General features: G+C 40.8%; 1 protein-coding gene across 1 annotated transcript; it reads left to right on the top strand.

The window, feature by feature from the left end:
• Positions 1 to 678: 678 nt before the first annotated feature.
• Positions 679 to 23,550, top strand: LOC143622108 (uncharacterized). Its single transcript, XM_077093347.1, has 21 exons — positions 679 to 743; positions 882 to 1,699; positions 2,694 to 2,756; positions 2,840 to 2,974; positions 3,580 to 3,698; positions 16,075 to 16,371; positions 16,623 to 16,710; positions 16,786 to 16,891; positions 16,984 to 17,094; positions 17,163 to 17,326; positions 18,191 to 18,311; positions 18,402 to 18,626; positions 19,368 to 19,558; positions 19,711 to 19,878; positions 19,962 to 20,067; positions 21,100 to 21,237; positions 21,370 to 21,531; positions 21,947 to 22,150; positions 22,806 to 23,000; positions 23,087 to 23,158; positions 23,272 to 23,550. Exons 1-21 carry the CDS (start codon positions 696 to 698, stop codon positions 23,428 to 23,430), a joined length of 3,690 nt encoding a protein of 1,229 aa, XP_076949462.1. The 5' UTR covers positions 679 to 695; the 3' UTR covers positions 23,431 to 23,550.
• The last annotated feature ends 333 nt before the right edge of the window (positions 23,551 to 23,883 follow it).

Consider the following 23,883-nt stretch of genomic DNA (forward strand, 5'->3'; position numbering starts at 1 on the left):
AATGCTGATGGAAAAGCAAAAGGAACGTATCCGAAAGAGGTTGATCGAAGAAGACCAAGCCGAAGAATAAGAATAATGTTTTTTTAGTACTTTAATTTTTATTTTATTTTTAGATATTAATGTTTTTTTTTAATGTGTGTTTTTTTTAATAATTTATGAGTTTTTTTTAATAATACGTTTTTTGAATATATTTATAAAAAAATAAAAAAAAAATCCGCTGGAGCCCCTGCTCGCGCCCCTCCACACCAGGGCCAGGGGCTCCAGCGGGGGCTCCAACACCCATCCAGTTTCTCTCTCTGCCACACGTCACAATATTATTGGCTGGAGCCCCCACTCGCGCCCCCGTTAGAGCCCCCCACACCCCTAAGCCTTACCAAAAATTTGAATTTAAACAAACATTTTTTATTTTTTTTTCTTGAAGAGAGAGAAAGAAAACCATCTCACTCATCACGGGCTTTTCTTATTTCTTTAATTTAAATTTAAATTCCACTTTTTTATTTTTTAAATAAATAATTTCATGCTCAACGTCTCTCTCTGTATTCTTCACACTTGGCTTCCAACCAACAGCAAATTTGAAACCCTAATTCTTGAATTTGTTGTTTATATAATAGCATCGCATGTAAGCTTTTATTACCACTTTTCCTTTCTGGGTTTTTGTTATTTATGAATCTTGAATTCAATTTCCCATCAAGAAAATGTTTACAGAAGGACTGGATACAAATGCTGTCAAATGGGCCAAACAGGTTGGTTTTTAACTTGTTTCATCATTTAAATATGTTTTCATTATCTTGAATTCATATCTGGGTTGCTGTTATTTGAGGTATGGGTGCTAAAGTGCACAATATCTTGCTAAAATGAGCTGGTTATGATTAAATTAATAGGGATCAGGTAATGAAGTTACTCACTCTGCATCAAACCAGCGGGCCCGAACCAACCTGGTCTCTTCGAGAACCGGGCCCCGAGCATTCGGCTTGCCTCCACCTTCAAAGTTCAAAAGTGGAGTTGTTCCACTCTCTCAAGTTTTACCACGTGACGACACTAACTCCACATCAGAAGACATGTCAACAGACTCAGACACAGAGGAAGTATATCTTGGACCATACTCACCTCAAGATTCTGTTAGTAATAATAACAGGCATCATGATCCTGTACAAAGGCGTCCACAGTATCACGTGTACTCAAGCGACGTGAGCTCTTCGATTGAAACAGGAAGAAATGGGACCGTGAGTGATCGGTTGAGGGGGGCCAATAGGTATGATGTTAGAAGCAGTGTCTATACAGAGGATGATGAGTCAGATGATTCTGTTGAAAGCTCAGAGTATTCAACTACTCAAGTGGGAGCTAGTATTGAGAGTTTGCCTCATAAAGATTGTTATTCTTCAAGAAAGGTTAAATCTTGGTTCATTTTCATCTTGTTCAAGATTGTGTATTCGCTGAGTGTTAAAAGATATCATTTTTGTGAATATTTTGGTAAGAATATTCAGAATCAGCAGTGTTTGAAGGAAGATGTTCCTAGTGCGCCTCCGATTTCGAATTCTTTTGGTGAAATTAAACAAGAGGAATATTCTCCGTGTTCTAAAACAAATATTGCATCGTCTCAAGTTGACTCACATGATTTGGAAGCTAATGCAAGTGTAGAGAAACAGACCGTTGCAGCTTTAAACGAGGGTCATAAACACGAGACCTTGGATGCATCTAGGTTCGTTTCTTGCTTTCTTGATAATGTGCCTAGTTGTCCACTTTGACTAGTTTGCTCACCTGAACATACGAGGGTGTGAAGGTTTGACACAACACGAGCCTAATGCAAAATTCATTTATTTAATTTATAGTTTTCTAAATTTTGTTTATGTAGTAACTTAAATTATATGGGTGTTTTTATGCCTGAATTTTAGAGCTTAAAAAATAATTTGGCATGCTTAAACATAATTGCTTTTAAATTATTAAATTAATAATTTAGAAATATGAAGTGTTAGTATGTAAAAAAAGTGTTAATTTTTTAACGTGTTAACGTGTTAAATCCATGCTTGTGTCAACCAGCGAATACATGTGTCGTGCTTAGGTTTGGGTTCATGTAAAATTTTCGAGTTTGTATCGGGTTCAACACATCAACCCGTGGACATGACCCGCTTAGCATGTAATGGGTTGTTTTTCGTTGCTGGCCAAAACGGGTCTGGTCGGATTAATCACTAGGCCTGCAAATATTTTAAAGGGTGCTTGGGATTGCTTATTTTCACCAACTTATAAACTTTTTGAAAAGTAATAAGGTGTTTGGGATTGCTTATATTGTGAGAGGAAAAGTTCCATAAGTTACACTTTTGTAATTTATTAACTTAATGAAAAGTTATAAGGAGGTAAAATAAGGAATCCCAAACACCCCCTTAGTTGCTGGTCAAAACGGGTCTAGTTTTTCCAAATACAAGTATCAAAAATATACTTCGAGTGATTATCAACATGCTTGACCCGTTTACCTTTAGCTCAATTTTTCATTTGACCCATTTCATCCATCAGTGATAGATCATAACCCAAACATACCGTTCAGAAGTAAATGGGTTGATTTTCAAACTTTATGAATTTAAGCATTATAAAATAATGTAGAGTTTGAATATTTTTAATAGTAAAAAATGAACCTTTGGTTCGGCTCATCGAGTAAACCAAATCAGACCTCTTTGTGACATTCATTCATGTTTGTACAGGAGCATTGGTGTCAAAACTGGTTCAGATTCTATCGCTACTCGTCTTCCCACGTTTCATGCAAGGTACATTACGTAAATAACTAGAAGTTAGTTACATTAGTTTCTTTATAAAAATAAGCATTGTGTTTATTCTTTCTTTTTTTTAGTTCACTTGGGCCTTGGCATGGTATGATTGCATACGACGCATGCGTTCGACTCTGCCTACATTCTTGGGCTAAAGGTTGCATGGAGGCCCTGGTTTTCTTGGAAAATGAGTGTGCTTTGCTTCGACGCGCCTTCAAGTGAGTTTCATTTTCATCTATATCCTATTTATAGTTACCTAATTACCCTTCGTTTGGCCTAATTTGTTGAATTTTTACTCCCATTTTACTATATAGGCATGTAAACGAAATGAACGAACATAAACGTGGCATGTTCATGTTCGTTCATTTTAACTGAACAAACGATCAAACATGAGCGTAGTTTGGTTATACGTGTTCATTTGCTAAGAAAATGAACTCTTCGTTTTGTTATTCATTAATTATGTAAACAAATGGTTCATGAACGGACATAATTGAATATAGATGAATAAGCATAACTGAGCTAAAACCATAGAGAAGTAAATGTGAACAACGATGTGTTGGTCCTAAAAGGCTATTAAAACTAGACTAAATTGGAAACAATTTAAATGAATATATTAATGAACTAACTCAAACAAACGTAAAATAACAAACATGAATGAATGCAAATAGACGAATTTAAATGAACGAACATTCACGAACATAAACGGATGAAGAATTCATGTGTTCATGTTCATTCATTGACTAAGTAAACGAGCATAAACAAACAACATGTTATTTATGATCATTTTATTTGTTAATTCTTAAATGATAACATTTACTGGCAGTTTGCAACAAGTGTTACTACTACCAGAGGAAGAATTGCTTGTTACACGCGCATCTAAAGTTGGTAGCGAAGTGAATGTTCAAAAACCAAAGAAAATGGTTGGGAAGATGAAAGTGGAAGGTGAAGAGGTATGCATCCGCCTTAACATCGAGCGGGGCGGGTCAACCCACAAGATATAGACAAGAGGCTTGAAATCAGGATGTCATGAAGACACAAAGCCAAAACCTATGCGCGTGGCGCATATCACATATGCTCACGCATCGCATATGCTCACGCATCACATATGCTCACGCATATCACATCTGCGCGTGGCGCATATCACATATGCTCACGCATATTACATATGCTTGCGCATATCACATGCTCACGCATATCACATCTGTGCATGAAACATCTGCGCGTGAGAATAAAGAGGACCTCGCGCATCCCCAGGATAGGCGCATATCACACATGCACACAATCAACCACGTCCTTATCCAAATCAGGATAAGGACAACCATGATTGTGCTCATCAGACAACCTTCCAGAATGTATCTTTTAAGGAATAAAGAATATGCTGATGTTGACAGCTGCCAATGAAGGATGGACAACTCAGCAAAGCCCATGTGCTACCACGTGATGGCACATGGGTCAGGTGAAATACCTTGGTCAGAGAATAATCAATAAAAAAGCACCAGGTGTCCTAAGTACACGTGGCGCGAAGCAATAGGAGGAGGCCAAAAAGGCCCTAATTGGGTCTGAGCCCAATCATTGGAAACCCTAATACTATAAATACCACACCACCTCCACAGTGGGAGGTAAGCAAGAAAATATATTCTAAGTCCTTACTCATTTTCACATTCTCATTATCTTCTCCTACAATATCTCCTACAATATCTTATTCTCACACCGGAGGGTTACCCCAATGAGGACCCCTCTGTCCCTTTCTGAGGGGTAAGTTCACGGTGCTGTTCGTTTTGTAGGTGGAAGAACTCATATTCCGGAAAACCGTCGGTGATATAGCACACTCACACCCGAGGAACGTAGATCGAATACAAGTAAGTCGATCCATGCTTCTTCATTGGCGCCATCACCTGTTACAACGGCAACAAAATCACTATTTCATCAGTTTTCTCTCTGAAAATCTTCACCATGGTTTCCGGTGTTCGAAACAATGATCAAGTTCTGGAGGATAATGAGCTTGAGGATTAATGAGGGGCATCGGGTTCTGAGGGCGCCGCGTGACACTGCGCGCACCACCAGTAACCATCCCTTCAACACAACACCTCATAGCCAGACTGAAACTCCTCCAGACGATCTCACGTTCCAAAATCTGACTGGTGCAAAACAAAAAGGACCAATGGGTCCGGAAGTTGAAACCAATGACCCTAAAGAATGGCTCATAAACGAACAACAGCGTTTAATGGACAAATACAATGAGCTGGTAAAACACAAAAAGTTAGCCGACTTAACACAAAGGCTCGCATTTGATAAACAAACCATTCTGAGAACAACAAAAAAGGCGCGCGCGCCGGAAGATGGTCATTCTGTTCACACCGAACACGCTGATATTAGTGATGAAGAAGAGGTGCACAGCATGAGGAAGACGCGAGACACTCATGCAGGAGGTTCACAGCTTCGCGCACACATGAACATAGCACCTGGAGCCAAAGCTGATATGGATCTATACACACCATACAACCCACAAGCGAAAGAGCAAGTGGACGTAACCACACCGTATAGGCCAGCCATCTTGGTAAAACATTCAAAATTCACTGAGCGCATTGCGAAGGCTCCTATACAACACAAAACCAAGATGCCGAGTGGTTTAGGCAAGTACGATGGTACAACAGATCCAGATGATTTCTTACAAGGTTTTTACAACACTGGAAACCTAGAAAGCTGGACGATGCCAACATGGTGTCACATGTTTGCTCGCTGCCTCACGGGCGCAGCGCGTGTCTGGTTCGAAAGCTTGCCGACAGGACAAATCGATGGGTTCGAAGAGCTATTGAAAAAGTTCCAGGCTCACTTTGTACAGCAGCGCAGACACACGCGCGACCCCGATGACATCATGCACTGCGTGCGCAGGAATGATGAAACCATTGAGGACTACATAACTCGTTTCAATCAAGAATCTCTTGCAATTGGAGGCATTACTGAACAACTCTTGCGCGTTGCCTTCATACAAGGTGCGCGCAGTGATCAACTCCGCAGAGCTCTCGTGAGCAGAGAAGGCATGCCAACCACTTGGGCTAAGCTAAGCTTATGGAAGCATCGCGAGTCTTCGCGCGAAATGAAAAACAAATTGCCCAAGACAGAGCAAGAGATAGAGGGCATCAAACAGAGGCACCACGCAACAATGAAAGGAGGGGCAAACAAAACTCTGTATGGTCCAGGTTGCAACAAACCAATTATTCTCCCGCAGAAAAGCAAGCGCAACAAAGTTCACCCAGCCCCAAAAAGACATTCTTAATCGCGGAGAGGGTGACAAGAAGGAAGGCGGCAGAGAGCCTAATAGACCTCTACCAAGAATATGGACTCCCCTTACCAAAACGCCTTCGCAAGTATTAAGCACAGAGAATGTCCAGTTTAAAAGCCCCAGGCCATTACTCCATAAGGGACCACCAAACAGTGGCAAATATTGTGAGTTTCACAAATCCACAGGGCACAACACCGATACATGCCATCATTTGAAGGATGCGATCGAAAAAGACGTGAAATCAGGCAGGTTGGCTCACCTAGTAAAAAACCCAAGACCAGAGAATGAACAACCAGACGGAGCCTCAGCCAGTAAAAAATTCAAAAGAATCTGTGTAGCTGAAGGAGGAAGGCAAAGGCAAGGATCGAGGAAGAGAAGCGCGCAAATCCAAGGGGATTGGCGCGAACAACAAGTAATCTTTCCAAGAATCAGAGGAGGCTCGTCTATCAGCAGTCCCCTAGTCATCACTGCACACATCGCTCATTATGAGGTGTCAAAAGTTCTGGTGGACACCGGCAGTGAATCAGACATCATGTATGAGCAATGTTTCAGGAAGTTGGATCCAGCAGACCAAGCAAGGCTTGAAGTTGTGAATGCGCCAATCTCGGGTGTCTCAAACGAAATTATTCACCCCCTAGGTCAGATACAATTCGAACTGACCATGGGGGATGAAAAGCACAAGCGAGCTGAAATTGTCAACTTCTTGGTCTTGCCCACCACTTCATGCCCTAATATGATCTTGGGTAGAGGAACGATTGCCCAATTCAATGCCATACCGTCACCAGCGCACGGCGCGTTGGGGTTCCCAACACCAACAGGAGTGACATTTGTGTATCGAGATCATTTATGCGCAGTAACAAGTACACCTCGAGAGGGGAGAATGAAGCTTCCAATGGCAAACAACGCGCCAGAGGAATGGATTCTCAACCCAAAATTCCCAGAACAAACAATCACAATCGGAGCTACGATATCAGATGACACAAGGGTGAGAATGAAAAGATTGCTCACAACGTATATGTCAGTCTTTGCGTGGCAACATTCTGATATGACTGGGGTTCCGCGAGACCTGGCGCAGCACTCTCTCAACACATTCAAGTCCGTGGAGCCAATTGCTCAAAAGAAAAGAGTCATGGGAGACGAGAAGACAGAGGCCATGAATGAGCAAGTAGAAGATCTACTGCGCGCGAATATCATTCGCCCAATACGATATCAAACATGGGTAGCCAATCCTGTGATGGTAAAGAAGAGTAATGGGTCATGGAGAATGTGCATTGATTTCAAGGACCTCAACAAGACGTGTCCAAAAGATTGTTACCCCCTCCCAAACATTGACATGAAGGTGGACTCTGTGGTGCCATTTAAGCTCAAATGTTTCCTGGATGCCTATAAGGGCTATCACCAAATTCAAATGGCACCACATGATGAAGACAAGACTGCTTTCAGAACTGACAAGGGTGTTTTCTGTTACACAAAAATGCCCTTTGGTTTGAAGAATGCAGGAGCCACTTACCAAAGACTCATGGATGCAATTTTCAACGAGCAGATTGGAAAAAACTTAGAAGTCTACGTGGATGATTTGGTGATTAAAAGCAGGGAGGAAAAACAAATGCTCAAAGACATCGAAGAAACCCTTCGGCGCCTAAAGGAAGTAAACATGAAGCTCAACCCGAGCAAATGCACATTCGGCTTGGAAGAAGGGAAATTTCTCGGCGTAATGGTCACCAAGGATGGTTTCAAGGTGAACCCAGAGAAGGTGGAGGCTATTCTTAGCATGCCCTCACCATCCACCATGAAGGAAGTTCAAAAGTTGAATGGTAGATTGGTATCAATTAACAGGTTCCTAGCGAATCATGCAAGCAAATCTACCCCATTCATTAACACATTGAGAAATTGCCTAAAGAAAAGCCAATTCAAGTGGACGCCTGAGGCCGAGCAAGCTTTCAGTGAAATAAAAGAATGTCTGATAAACCTGCCTGCGCTCACAGCGCCACTACCTGGCGAAACTCTAACGTTGTACCTGTCAGCAGGAGAGCGCGCCATTGGCGCAGTATTGTTGGTGGATCGCAAGGGAATCCAAACACCAATCTATTATGTAAGTCGGGTGCTGACAGATCCTGAGACGCGCTACACCATCATAGAAAAGTTAGTTTTATCACTAACGCATGCGTCGCGCAAGCTTCACAGATATTTCAATGGTCATCCTATTGAAGTCCTGACTGGTTACAACATCCAGCAATTCTTGCGGCGTCCCGCGCTCTCAGGAAGGCTGACGAAATGGGCGCTGGAATTAGGGGAGCACACGATCACCTATAAGCCTCGTCCAACAATCAAGGGACAAGTCTTAGCTGATTTCATCGCAGAAATCCCTGAAGGAAAAGTTGAAGAGGCTCAGCGCGAAGTAGACCCTCCGCAAGCCAATAATGAAGAAAACGTTTGGAGATTATTCACTGATGGAGCTTCAAACAACGAAGGGTCCGGCGCAGGCCTCAAACTGGTGGATCCAGAAAATCATGAATATACCTACGCAATCAGGTTGGATTTCAAGAGCACCAACAATGAAGCTGAGTATGAAGCCCTGCTGGCTGGATTGCGCATCGCGCACAAGTTCGGAGTTAAAAAGCTAGAGGCTCATGTAGATTCATACCTGGTAGCAGCACAAGTCAATGGCCTTTATGATGCCAAGGAGAACACCATACCTCTGTATCTAGAGCAGGCGAAGAAACTCACTGAACAATTTGACTTTTTCAGAATCATACACATTCCGCGCAGTGAAAATAAGTCCGCCGACGCGCTAAGAAAAATGGCATCAACCAGCTTCGATCATTTCGGCAAAGATGTCAGGGTGGAAGTAATGAGCAACCCGTCAGTGGGAGCGAAGTCTGTCCTTGTAATTCATACAACACCTTCATCATGGATAACTCCAATAATGGAATTCTTGAAGGAGGGAAAGATACCAGATGATCGCGCACAGGCGAGGAAGATAAGACATAAGTCGCAGAACTACGAACTGCTTGATGGTACGTTATATCGACGCTCTTATCTTGGACCGCTCATGAAATGCCTAGACGCTGAAGAAGCAAGCTATGTGATCAGAGAGATACACGAAGGAATCTGTGGAATACATGCTGGCCCGCGCATGGTGGTTGCCAAGGCAATGAACGCAGGTTACTATTGGCCAGGCATGTACTTGGACGCGTTAAAAGAAATCCAAAAATGCAAAGCGTGTCAGAGCTATGCGCCAAACACCATGCGGCCAAAGAACAACTTGATTCCGGTGACCTCTGCATGGCCTTTCCACAAGTGGGCAATCGATATTGTGGGTCCCTTACCGCAAGCGCCAGGGCGAGTAAAGTTTTTGGTAGTGGCAGTAGACTATTTCACAAAATGGGTTGAAGCCAAGCCACTGGCAAAAATCACAGCTGAGGCAATGAAGCAGTTTATTTGGAGCCACATCGTATGCCGTTTTGGCTTGCCCATGGAAATCGTGAGCGACAATGGCAAACAATTCACTGACAGGAAGATATCCAGTTGGCTCAAGGAATTGCGCATCAACCAGGTCTTCACTTCAGTATACCACCCTCAAGGGAATGGCCAAGTGGAGCGCACGAACCAAAGCTTGCTAAATGGGCTGAAGAAAAGGTTAGAGGGAGAGTCCCATGCATGGGTTGAAGAGTTACCTAATGTCCTGTGGGCGCACAGGTTATTAACCAAAACCAGCAATGGCGAGTCCCCGTTCAGCCTAACCTATGGAACGGAGGCTATGATTCCAGCATAGATTGGATGCCCATCCTATAGAGTGCTCATGATGAGTAAGACGGATAACGAGCGCGAAAGGAGGTTGGATCTCAATTTACTTGAAGGGCGCAGAGAGGCGGCTATCATCAGTGAAGCCAAATACAAGAAAAAACTAGAAAAATATTACAATCAGCGCATGAAAGAATGCCACTTCAAGAAGAATGATTTTGTCCTGCGGAACAATGAAGCTAGTCGCGCAATACCCCCGGGAAAGATGTCTCCTAACTGGGAGGGACCTTATCAAGTCTCGGAAGAATTGGGAAAAGGCGCATACGCTTTAAAAGATTTAAATGGAAAGAAGATCCCGCGCACATGGAACGCAGCACAACTCAGAAAATGTTTCATGTAAAAGTCGTTAAGTTTGTAATCAAGGCTTTTTAAGCCATTATGAATAATGATACGCGCTATTTTTTCTTAATATGCGTTCTATTACCTTTTGCATACATGTTTCACACTTCCCTTTATTAATTTTGAGCAATACGACAACATTGTATTGACATCAAACTAAAAATAAAACGAAGTAAAACATACATGCGCGAGCTTCAAGCTCAAACGCGTTAACGAGTTTTAACTCTAAAACGTCAGGGCCTTAGCCCAACAATATGAGCCTTAGCTCAGGTCCTTAGCCCAATAATATGAGCCTTAGCTTAAATTACTCATAGCATCCATCCTACGTATTGCGCAGCTGGACCATAAAAATACCTAAGCACAGCTAAGGCAAAGCACATGCCAAAGCATAGTTGTTAAGGTCTCAGGGCGAGGTCGCGCATGGGATTATAATGGATATCAGAGTAACACATACTGACACATAAAGACTAAAAAAAAAAAAAAACTCATTCATAATTCCCTATAATAAATGCGCGATAACGTCGCGCAAAAGAGGAATAATGAAATGCCAATGCACGTGTCAGCATATTCAAAATATCGCAAAATAACTTGAAATATGACAACTGTTAAGGATTAAGTAATAATAATTTCCTTACAACCTTGTTCAAGTTTCAATGTGTAAACATACGTTATATTCAACAAGCACACACATGCAATATAAAGAGATGAATTGGGAATGCGCCAAGATGCGAATAAGGGAAAAACAAAATTTCATTCCAAAACATAGAAGTTTACAAATTTACAAGTGATGAGGTAAAAATTACAAAAAAAAAAAAAACAAGAGGGGCTTTTCAAGTCTCTATATCAATATCAGCCTCTTCATCGTCCTCATCATTACTTCCTCCCTCAGCATCTGGCGCAGCCCGCTCCTCATCTCCAAACTTACCATAATCAAGCTGTTCGTCTTGAATATAGTCGTCTTCTATTATGATAGCGTCAGGAGTAGGTCCTTTGGCCACGCCAGAGCCGCTAGCAGAGGTAGCGTTGCCCGCGCCATCATCATTGCCACCAGTCCCTTCACATTCATCAAGTAATTTCTTTAAAGCGCCAAGATCGGGCTGGTCAGCAAGCGCGGCTATCTGCAAAGTCACAAGGAAAAGTATGAGTACAAAAGATTATGAAAATAAGTCAAGTAAACTCATTAAGGTTAAAATACCTGCTCAAGGATGGGAATTGGAGTATTCAGGTACTTCTCCCCCACCTCAGCCATGTCAGCGCAGACAACGTCGAGCTGATAAGGATAGTCGGATGGATTCTTCTTTATCATGCCATATTCATAGCCATCCTTAAACCCTTCAGCTCGACCCACCAAGCGTGACGCTGCATTACAATCCATCACAAGGGTCTGAAACTCGTCTGAGTATTTCATCGCATAAGCGCAACGAGTCACACCCTGTGAAATTAGCCATTGACGGTCCTGCGCAAGGGAAGAAACAGACGTCTCAAGAGCAGGAATCTGAGAGTTTAACAACTCAACAGTTTCCTTGGCTTGTTTTAGCTCTTCTTTGTCAGACGCTGCTGCCGCCAAGGCTTCATTCTTTTCCGCTCACGCAGCATCGAGCTCTTTCTTCAGGCGCGCAACCTCACTCTCCAATAAGGATTTGTCAGTATTAGCCTGCGCAATAGTTTGGTCACGCGCCTCTGCTTCTAACTCCAAGTCACGCGCTCGACGCGCGTAGTTGGCCGCGTCTGCCTCTGCCGCCTGCAGCTTCTCCCGCGCAGCTTGCAGCTCATGCCCGCGCTTCACAAAAGCAGCGTTGGCACTTGCCCGGTTCTCGCTAAGTTCTGCTTGGAGTTTCTCAGCCCTCTCTCGGGCATCAGAAAGATTCCAAGCAGAAACCTTAGCCTCTCGCTTGGCCTCCACAAGGGCATCACGCACTTTTATATAATCATTGCGAAGCTCTTGGGAGGCAGCAAATAACGCAGACCCAGCAAAAAGGTGGTCATTAAGCAAGTCCACGCGAGCGCGGTCCTCTTGAAACCTCCTTTCAGCTGGGGGAACAGAGTGAGCCCAAAAGTCTTCACATACGCCCATGGATTGGAATGAGCTCTCTTCAGTGATATTCCAGTTCGGGCGGTATATGTGATCGGCTCCCTACAAACACAAAGCAACGCCAAAAAACGTTTTAGTTATCTAAACACTAATTTGGAAGTCTGCGCAGCGGAGCAAAACAAACTTATACCTGCGGAGAACCAGCAGAAAGGTTAGCGCCAGCTGATGGGCTCCTGCCTGCCCAATGGGAAGAAGGCTGCGCCATGAAATCTCGTGGCGCTATAGGGCTTGCGCGGCCACCATCAGAACCTTCAGAATTAACCTCTTCATCATCCTCTACAACAGGTCTCTTCTCCTGCGACTTAGAAAAATCAAAAATAGTCTCGCGAGGAGGGCTGCGCGCAGGAGGTGAGGGAGGTCTTGACGCTGTTAGATCAGCGCGTAAAATGGTCTCCTGCTCCTTAGTGATCCCAATGAGAGGAGATTCAGTACTTGTTGGAGCAGGAGCAGAACTAACGGCGCCAGCGCCAGCAGTGCCACCAGCAGCTTGTGTGCCAGCTATAATTCCTGTTAAAAAACCAACAAGGAGAAATGATTCATGACTTGAACTAAAGAAAAATCAGACGATAAAAGCGCAATAAATACCTTGGCGCACCGCAGTCCGCGAATTAAGCATCGCCATGAAGTCCATTTTCCCCCTTTTCGAGGGTAAAACAGGGGACTTCAAAACAACCTTTGGCATAGCCTCGGCACCTTGCTGCGCCTGAGGTTGAGCCACCAACGTTGCCGGCTCTACAAACATTTGAGTGAACAAAGCTTCATTAATAACTCTATCGGAATCACGCTCATAAAATCACAAAATATGAACAAAGTATTACCTGTTGGAGAAGACGGAACAGCAGGCGCAGCGCCGCTTCCCTTGTCCGCCGCGCGAAGAGATGAGGTGGCAGCACCATACCTCGTGTGGACTGGAGGATTGCCCACACCTCGAGGCAAAGAAGACGAGGAAAACTTGGATGTAAAACCCTTGGTTTTCTCAAGTCCCTTCGCTTGAGTAGGAGGAGGATGCTGGGCAACAGATGCATCATCTTTTTTCTGTTTTTTACTGGCCCCTGCGCCAGTCTTGCCTTTAGCCTTGCGCTTGAGTCGCGGCGCTTCAGCTTCTTCCTCCTCCACTTCCTCTTCCACAAGCTCCAACTCATAATTCTCGAGCGCATCTACAATACGCGCAACAGAAATGGTAAAACAAAACGCAGGTATTCTAAGGGCCTAAGCACAAATACAAAGGCTCACCAGGCGCATCGCTGTCAAAACAAAATTCTAAATCGACAGGGATGAACATATCATCGAAGCGATCAGGGAAAGCAACTTCCCCAGCGCTCAGCGCGACAGAGCCACCCTCCATATGCTCGTCATAGGCGGCGTGGATGTATTCCTTGCTTTCTGCATAAAACAAGACAAATGATATCAGCAAAACGAATTATACTCGCGCAAAATTAACGCAATGAACAAACAACCCACCTGAGCCATCAACTTGGATGACAGGCTCAGTCCCGCTGTCAATCCACCTCTTGCTCATGCCAACCCCCACCAACGCTTCCTCGCAAATTTTCCTGGCGGGGGATGGTTCAGCAGATAACTTGTTAACCCATGCGCCCGTTGGGTTCTTAAGAACATTGTCATCCGAAGGCGCAGAAGTGATCGCGCGCATAGTCATGCGAATTGGGATAACACCAGCCTTGATGAAAAGAATTTTTCAGCCCAGTCATGAAGGCTTTTGAAAGAAACAGTGCAGCACTTAACCTTCTGACTGCGCGGTGTGAATGAGAACCAAGAATCTTGGATCTTTGGCTTATAAAAATATTGAAAGCGCCGAGGGGTGGGCTCCTCGCGCTGAGCTTTGCACATGAACTCAAAATGAGTCATGCGCACTAATCCACAGGGATGGACTTGGGATATGTGAATCCCATAAAACTGAAGGAGCGCACCTATAAACCTTGTCATCGGAAGACGAAGGTTACAGTGAGTAAAAAAATGAGAATATAGAGAGATGTAGCCGGCAGGAGGATCTGCCGCCGTCTGCCCGGCTGCCGGAAGCAGACAACCATACTCAGGGAGAAAACCCTGAGAAGCAAGGAGACTATCAAAGTCAGCTTGTTTCAACTTGCAGGGAATCTCGTCCCATCTCTTCACTGCCTTATTCTTCCCTCCCTCCTCCGACGAGGCCTCGGCAACCCGTTTACCCTTGCCGGTCTTCTTCAAAGTAGACATAACAACTGATTTGACACGGCGTTTACTAGGGGAAATTGTGGTGTCTGGGTTATCAGACATACAATTGTGAACCAAACAATATGCTTACTTTAAGCACGGAGTTCAGGGACAAAGACGAAAGCTTTTAATCGGAATGTAAATTGAAGAAGCAAAAGCTCTGAAAATGACAATGGAGATGAAGAAAAAACCGTTCAAAAGGTTTGGTTTTATAGGCCCAGGAGGGAGAGAGAAAAAAAAAAGTAATAATCAGATCTACGCTCCCGCGCCCCCACTCGCAAGCGTAGGCCAACATAAGCGCGACACGTGTTCCTGACACTGTATGAGGAGACGTGAAAGGCAACTGTAGCACCTCGAGCACACGAAAGGTCTGACACACAACGCCTCCACCTCTGATGCATGTCAGCACCAACCAACCACGTGTATTGACGATTCGTTTTAACCAAAGGGATAGAATTTCGCGCAACGCACATATGAGAAATGAAAAAGAAAAGACAAACCCTATTAAAAGAGCAAACTATTAAGTCTAATATCTATCTTACCTCGCTCGCGCGAGACAAGACACACATTAGACTGGGGGGGCTTGAAGAGGTATGCACCCGCCTTAACATCGAGCGGGGCGGGTCAACCCACAAGATATAGACAAGAGGCTTGAAATCAGGATGTCATGAAGACACAAAGCCAAAACCTATGCGCGTGGCGCATATCACATATGCTCACGCATCGCATATGCTCACGCATATCACATCTGCGCGTGGCGCATATCACATATGCTCACGCATATTACATATGCTTGCGCATATCACATGCTCACGCATATCACATCTGCGCATGAAACATCTGCGCGTGAGAATAAAGAGGACCTCGCGCATCCCCAGGATAGGCGCATATCACACATGCACACAATCACCACGTCCTTATCCAAATCAGGATAAGGACAACCGTGATTGTGCTCATCAGACAACCTTCCAGAAGGTATCTTTTAAGGAATAAAGAATATGCTGATGTTGACAGCTGCCAATGAAGGATGGACAACTCAGCAAAGCCCATGTGCTACCACGTGATGGCACATGGGTCAGGTGAAATACCTTGGTCAGAGAATAATCAATAAAAAAGCACCAGGTGTCCTAAGTACACGGGGCGCGAAGCAATAGGAGGAGGCCGAAAAGGCCCTAATTGGGTCTGAGCCCAATCATTGGAAACCCTAATACTATAAATACCACACCACCTCCACAGTGGGAGGTAAGCAAGAAAATATATTCTAAGTCCTTACTCATTTTCACATTCTCATTATCTTCTCCTACAATATCTTATTCTCACACCGGAGGGTTACCCCAAAGAGGACCCCTCTGTCCCTTTCTGAGGGGTAAGTTCACGGTGCTGTTCGTTTTGTAGGTGGAAGAACTCATATTCCGGAAAACCATCGGTGATATAGCACACTTACACCCGAGGAACGTAGATCGAATACAAGTAAGTCAATCCACGCTTCTTCAGAAGGTATTGTTAGCATTCCACTAATTAACACACCATTAATATTATTTGACTTTCTTCACTTAACAATAGCATTATATGTATGATCATTATCGTTGCAGTGCGTAAGGTGAAGATGACGGTGGACCCACCCGCAGGGTGCAGTTTTGCATCCATCAAACCACCAAAAATGGAAACCTTTAGACGCTACTTTGGTACTTTACAATCAAAAGTGTCTTCTGGATGTAAAGTGGTTAAAAATATTCATTGCTCACCTCGGGCGCCTGCAAACGGTTCGTTTTCCCGCCATAGTTTGGCTTACATGCAAGCCAGCACTCAATATATTAAACAAGTTTCTGGTCTTATTAAAATTGGAGGTTCATCTCTACGTAGTCGTTCATCCGGATTTGAAGTACAAGGTTTGTGGTTATTTATGTCATTAAATTCTGTAACTTTTAATAAATATTTCTCATGAGTCAGTTTGATTTTTAAAGAATATTCAAGTTAAGCTCAAAATTTGATTTTTTTTAAGAAAAGTTAGTAGCTAGTTATAGTTATTAAAAAATATCACAGTTTGAATTTTAAGGAATATTCAAATTAAGCTCAAAATTTTTTAGATCTTTCTGAGAAAAATTGGTAGCTAATTGTAATTGTTCTTTATGTTAAACAGAGTCATACTTATGTCTGCTAAGACTTAAAAGTTCAGCTGAAGGGGATACTATTCGCATGCAACCTGGCTCTCATGAAACACATACATTGTACATATCCTATGAATCCCAAATCTTTTTTTGAGGTTTATGAATGTTATGTTTCTGACAATGATGATGCCACAGTTTGCCAGATAGTCTCGGGGATGATTTAATTATTGAAGTGCAAGACACGAAAGGCCATCATTATGGCCATGTGTTGGTCCAAGTTGCCACTATTTCTGAAGATCAGGTGAAGCTTCTTTGAACCTTTAACCCTTTTATATCTAATACGTTTGTTAAATATATATAAAATTATGACAAATCTGTTACTCTTTTATGCAGAATGACAAATTAAGATGGTGGTCTATATATAGAGAACCAGAACATGAACTTGTTGGAAAGGTTCAACTCCATATAACTTATACGACTCGGTTAGATGAAAATAGCATCAAGGTGAGTTGTTTACATCTTTGTGTAGCTAAAAATCAACCTTTTGACCCAACAGTTTACTTGGTTGACAGTGCGGGTCTATTGCTGAAACAATGGCGTATGATCTTGCATTGGAGGCTGCTATGAAAGAGCAGAACTTTCAACAAAGAAATTTGATGTTGCACGACCCGTGGAAATGGTTACTTAGTGAGTTTGCATCGTATTATGGTGTTTCAGAGGCTTACACGAAGCTAAGGTACTCAGATGTTTATTGGCCTAACTTGGATTGTAAACAAGCTGAGCCGATCCGAGCTATCAAAAGCTCAAGGCAATTCACAGCCAGTCGAGCCGGCTTGTTTATTGTTGAAATTATAAAGTTTTTTAGCTTTTTTATATTTTACACATATTGTTATATATCAAACTAGGGGAGTAAACGTGCCAAGCCATCTCGCGAGCTACCTAAGATTCGGCTTGTTAAAAGCTTGAACCGAGCTAGGCTTAAACGAGCTCGAGCCTTAGCTTGAGCTTTAAGTATAAGCTTGTTGTAATACATGAGGTTGAGCCCGAGCTTCACTTATAAAGCTCGAGTTGACTCGCAAGCCTAAATTTTCCTATTATATATATAATTTTTATGTAATGTAATAAATACATATTTATATAATTTTATATGTTTATATAAAATTATGGTAACAATAACTAAATTAAAAGCTAAGAGTAATATTTGTAGCATACACATAATCCAAAATTTATAAACTACATAATTTATAATTTATATATGTTAAAATTTGGGCTTTACTTGACACGAGCCAAACGAGAATTTTAAATATTTCTTTCATAAAAGATGCCATACGCCTTTAAGTTACAAGATACACACATATATACATGTACGCTTGTATATTTAGCGTTAATGTAAACGAGCTAGTTAACGAGCGAGCGATGAGCAGAGCCGACCTTGGCTTGGGCTCGGTTCAGTTCAGCTCGTTTATAAATGAGACGATTTCGAGTGAGCTTTTAGAACATCCCTAGTCTTGACCAAACTGACCCGTTACCCAACCAACCTATTTTGCCACCTCTAATTGTGATTCTAACACAGTGCACACATTTTATTTGCTCCCTTCAGATACCTCTCCTACATCATGGATGTTGCCACTCCAACAAACGATTGTCTCTCATTAGTATACGAATTACTGCTGCCCGTTATGATGAAGGGACATGCTAAGAACACTCTGAGTCATCAAGAGGTTAAAAAAATTACACATACCCTTTGATATTTATAACTTTTAACTTGTGTCCTACACTAAAACAGTATGTTCTTTTGTTGGTTTTTGCAGAATAGGATTTTGGGTGAGATTGAAGAGCAAATTGAACAGATTTGTTCTGTTGTTTTTTCGAACTACAAGTCATTAGACGAGCAATCGCCATCTGGCATCATTGATGTTTTCAGACCAGCTTCTGGCGTGTCTGCGCCGGTTTTGGAGCCTGCTGTGAAACTGTATAATCTGCTTCATGATATATTATCTCCTGAGGCACAAAAGAAATTATACAGCTACTTTCAGGTTCACGCGTCTACCATTCTTGATACTTGATTATAAAATTAGTTTTTAGGCAAAGTGGGCGGGTTGGGTTGACACATAACACTTATTGACTTATTGTTGGGGGGTTGTAAACGAGTCAAGCCAATCATGAGCTACTCGAGATCAGCTCACTAAAAGCTCAAATCAAGTTGAGCTTAAACAAGCTCGAGCCTAAAATTGAGCTTGTTAGTAAACGAACCCGGACTCGAGCTGGCCCATGAGCCTATTATTTAACACCTTTAATATATTTATGAATGTTATTATTTATAAAATTATGGTAGAAATAGCTAAATAATATAAATTATGTTATATATACAGTTTTTAATTATAAGGTATAAAATGTATATAAGTTACTTAATAAATAATAGATGAACTGAGCCCGAGCTGACCTCGATCTTGAAAAAGTTACACCCGAACCAAGCTCGAGCTTTGGTGATCTCGGACTCGGCTCGACTCGTTTACACCACTACTTATTGTCCAACTTGTCGAACATTTTTTTTTTTGTAAATAAATTGTTTTATTATGATTATAAGAAATACATTTTGCAGAAGTAACAAACTTTTTTAGTAAAACGATTTATTTTAGTTGACCCATTGTCTTTTTAAACTTTTTTATTCATATGAACCATAAGAAAAAATATGCCCCAAATCGACCCATACAAATATGCAACAATATTTTATGTTAATTTATTTATTTTATGCTTATTTGTTTTTCTATTTTTAGGCTGCTGCTAAGAAAAGATCAAGAAGGCACTTAACCGAAACAGACGAATATGTTAGTGGCACGGGTGAAGGAAATGTGATGGACCCTGTTACCGTCTCAACCGCTTATCAAAAGATGAAAACTCTTTGCCTAAACATTAGGAATGAGATCTTCACAGATATTCAGATTCATGATTGCAATAAACTTCCAAGGTAATTACTTTCATCATCAAAATTATTCTAATTGAATAATAGAAAAAGCGGGTTGATCAGACGGGCCAAGTAACGGGCCAAAACTGGTTCTGGTGAAAACAAACAAGTAACATTGTTACCTTTTCTTTTTCTTTTGTTTTTTTTTTTTGCAGTTTCATCGACCTACCGAATCTTTCATCTGCAATATACGGTGTTGAACTTTGCAACCGATTGCGATCCTTTCTAGTTACCTGCCCTCCAACGGGTCCTTCTCGGCCCGTGACAGAGCTTGTGATCGCAGCTGCAGACTTCCAGAAGGATCTTGCCAGCTGGAATATCAAGTAATTAGTGCATCTTTTTTCCTTCTATTTGTATTATTCATGATTGTTATTCTTTCCATAACGAAATAAAAATTGTTTTGCAGTCCTGTGAAAGGTGGCCTCGATGCGAAAGAACTGTTTCATCTTTATATCATCATTTGGATTCAAGATAAGCGCAGTTCATTGCTTGAGATATGTAACTCAGACAAGGTATCCCATTTTGTTCTCAAGATTTCGGTACGTGTTTGTAAACAAGCAATATCAGCTTAGTCTGTAAACGAGCAGAGCCCGAGCCAAGGTCGGCTCAGCTTGTGGCTTGCTCATTGGCGCGTTTAAATTAAAGCCTTGATTATTCAAACTTAAAGCCCGCATGAAATTTTTTTAATGGAGTAATTGTGAACTAGTAACCATTACAACTTGGTTATTACTGATTTCATATATATCAATCTTTGCAAAATACAATTTTTTTTTTATAATAGTTGAGCTGGCTTGTTGAGCCATGTGCTTTTCACGAGCCGAGCTTCAGCTCAACATTTCATCTTTTTAAGAATATTTCGGCTCGGATTGTTTACAACCCTAGGCATACTTCACTTCTTATAGAACCCAGAAAACGGAAGCTCTATTTTATTTAGAAACGTAAAGATAGTTGGCCCTATTCGAGATGGGTTAGTCTCCGGTTAGCCGATTCGAGATGACAATTCTCCAAAATACAAGGTTAACAAACCCCAATATTTTTAATATATAAAATATGCATATCCTTAAACTAAAACCTAGACACTTATATAGACACAATTTTATTAATAAATGTTGCGGTTACGTAGACCTTTCGGTGTCCTCACCCATTCGTCTCCCTTGGACCCCTTCAACTTATGACGGGTTCATATCAACTTCCCAGAAAAAAGTACGAAAGCTCAATTTTTTTAGGTATTTAACTAATATTATATGTCGTTTCAAATACTAAAATTTTAATCAGATGGATGAATTAGTTATATTTTAACCAAGTTTAATAAATATATCAGAAAGCACTATGCATCATGGCTATTGAATATACAATGAGTGGATGATAAATATATATTGGGAGATAAAGTTTGAAAAGTGAAATGATGAGAATGTTTGTGAATTTGCAGGTAAAACGGTCTGGTGTTAGAACACAACATTCAACAACTCCGTTTCTGGATGAAATGTATGACCGACTTAAAGAAAGTTTTAAGTGAAATGATGAGAATGTTTGTGAATTTGCAGGTAAAACGGTCTGGTGTTAGAACACAACATTCAACAACTCCGTTTCTGGATGAAATGTATGACCGACTTAAAGAAAGTTTAAATGATTACGATGTCATAATCTGCAGATGGCCAGAGTATACCTTTGCTTTAGAGAATGTATGCCCTTAATCATATCTTTATTTCTTATAAACGAGAGTATGGGACCAACAAAATGAAAATGATATTCATGTGTACTGCATCAAAAGAGTTTATGTTATAACACACTACTTTCATTTGAAAAAATTGTAGGCCGTTGCAGACGTTGAAAAGGCGGTAATCGAAGCTTTGGACAAACAATTTGCGAATGTTGTAGCGCCTTTGAAAGAGAACCTAACACCAAAGAAGTTTGGCTTCAAGTATGTCCAAAAGCTTGCCAAAAGAACAACAAATCCTTATGTTGTGCCTCATGAGGTATGATTATAGTTTGACTTTTTTTAAGGTCAACCCCGTCATTCTTTAGTTTGAAATCGATTTGCATAATTGCATGTTATTAAACTATGACACCCACATTCCTATATTTTGAGATTCTTATGAAAAGTAAAGATACCTTTGTATATCTTTGTAATGGTGAGAATAAAGAAAGGGGTCATTTTTCTTGTGATTTATCCTTCTAAATTATTATCATTATATCAACCAAATATCTAAATTACAATAAATGCAAAGTAAAAAGAAACCTTTGTTTATTTTTATGGTGACAATAAGGAAATGAGTCATTTTTCTTGTGACTTATCCTTCTAGAAGTTTAAAAGGCTGTAACTTATTTTGTGGGCATGCAAAATTTATTAACTTTATATTAATGTTTGTGTTTGTTTTTTATATTATTCAGCTTGGCATTCTATTGAACTCAATGAAGCGAATGCTAGATGTTTTGCGCCCCAAGATTGAAGGTCAAATAAAGTCATGGGGCTCGTGTTGTATCCCCGATGAAGGAAATACAGCAGCTGGAGAGCGTTTAAGTGAAGTGACCGTGATGCTTAGATCAAAGTTTAGAAACTATCTTCAAGCAGTTGTAGAGAAACTTGTTGCAAATGTAAGTGTCTTTCTAATATGTAGGGATGTGTGTGGGTCTGTTTTCAGCTGAAACCATACCAAAACCGAAAATCCAGTAATTAGGTTTTTAAAAACTGTTCGGCTTCGTTTCAGAACGGGTTCGGTTTGGTTTCAGTTTTCCAATTTGGGCCAAAAAGTAATGAATTTGAGCCTGTAACTTTGTGCGTAAATATTTATGTTAAATAATTATTAAATATTTGGGAATAAATTTTTCTGGGCAATACAATTTATTATATTTTTTATAACTAACATCAAAAGTACAAATTATAGTTCATAATTTGATAAGAAAAGTCATTTTCTTTACGGGTTCAGTTCAGTTTTTCCGGTTATTGGAACATGCAAAACTGAAACCCAACTGTAAATTTGGAACTGTTGGTTTTGGGTTGGGTTCGGTTATTTCAGTTTGATGCACACCGCTACTTTTATGGGCATGTTTTTTTTGTTTTTAAAACTAAAGTATGGATTGGATTAAACCTTAAAATGTTTATATACTATCTTTATATTTTATGTGCACAGTTTATACTTTATATACTAATTCAACTTATGTCCACTCCCTGGTTCTCTGGCAAGTTGTTGTTGGAGTTTTTTTTAAATAATATTATTGTTTAATTGAGCCTTTGTTTTTTAACCTACAGACGAGAATCCAAAACGGTACAAAATTAAAGAAAATTCTTCAAGATTCAAAGGGAAGTATGACTGAATCTGAGATCAGAAGCAGAATGCAACCACTAACTGAGCAGCTTATTAACACGGTGAATCATCTGCACAACGTCTTTGAGACACACGTTTTTGTTGCAGTGTGTCGAGGGTATTGGGACCGCATGGGACAGGCAAGTATTTTTTTTTTTATTTCTCTGTAAGAAAAAAAGGCAGGATAATTCTAGTAAATTGATATTTAAATATGTTGTTGTTGCAGGATGTTTTGAGTTTTCTTGAGAACAGAAAAGAAAACAAATCAGTGTACAAAGGGTCAACAGTTGCTGTCTCTGTAAGTAGCTCCATTTTTATTATTCTTTTAGAGTACTTAAATAAGTATCAAGTATTTAAATACTTATGCAGTATAGGTGCTTATGTGTAACAATTTTCTGATAAAATTTGCAGATTTTGGATGACACTTTTGCATCACAAATGCAAAAATTGCTTGGCAATGCACTTCAAGATAAAGACTTGGAACCGCCAAGATCAATCACTGAAGTCCGATCAATGTTATGCAAAGACACGAGCTCTTCGAGCCACAAAAAGAACACTTACTTTTATTAAAAATTGTTATTCATAGTTTCACAAAGCCGATGATGCATAGCATATATGATCATCGTTCTTGGTTGTCACACGCTCGTGAATAAGAGTAAAGTTGTTAAAATTGCTTATATAATGAAAGTGATTCGTTATATATCATGTATGATTCATATGCATTTGAATGAACATCCTTTGTTTAGTAAATCTCACAACATGCTAACAAATTAACTTCAATCTGAATCATTATGACATTAATAATGAGCATAACAAGAACTTACATTTTACTACCACTGAACAAGAACTCAAAATGCTATACATTTACAGTCCTTTTAGATATCATCACATCAAGAAGATTGTAACAAAATATGATATACAAGTATAGCATATGCAGATAGATAAACGAGTGGGTATACCCAAACCCGCGAGTTTACCCTATACATGACTAGTAATTACCCGATAGATACCTGACAGGTTTGG

The sequence above is a fragment of the Bidens hawaiensis genome, unplaced genomic scaffold (assembly GCF_021521415.1).
Source record: "Bidens hawaiensis isolate Kalapana, Puna unplaced genomic scaffold, B.hawaiensis_p1.1 tig00003022_1, whole genome shotgun sequence".
Lineage (NCBI taxonomy): Eukaryota > Viridiplantae > Streptophyta > Magnoliopsida > Asterales > Asteraceae > Bidens > Bidens hawaiensis.

Excerpts from the sequence above, each read along its gene's own strand:
- LOC143622108 (XM_077093347.1), top strand. The coding sequence starts at position 696 with ATGTTTACAGAAGGACTGGATACAAATGCTGTCAAATGGGCCAAACAG. Across the intron at positions 2,975-3,579 it reads TTGCTTCGACGCGCCTTCAA|TTTGCAACAAGTGTTACTAC; the intron begins GTGAGTTTCATT and ends ATTTACTGGCAG. Across the intron at positions 3,699-16,074 it reads TGGGAAGATGAAAGTGGAAG|TGCGTAAGGTGAAGATGACG; the intron begins GTGAAGAGGTAT and ends TTATCGTTGCAG.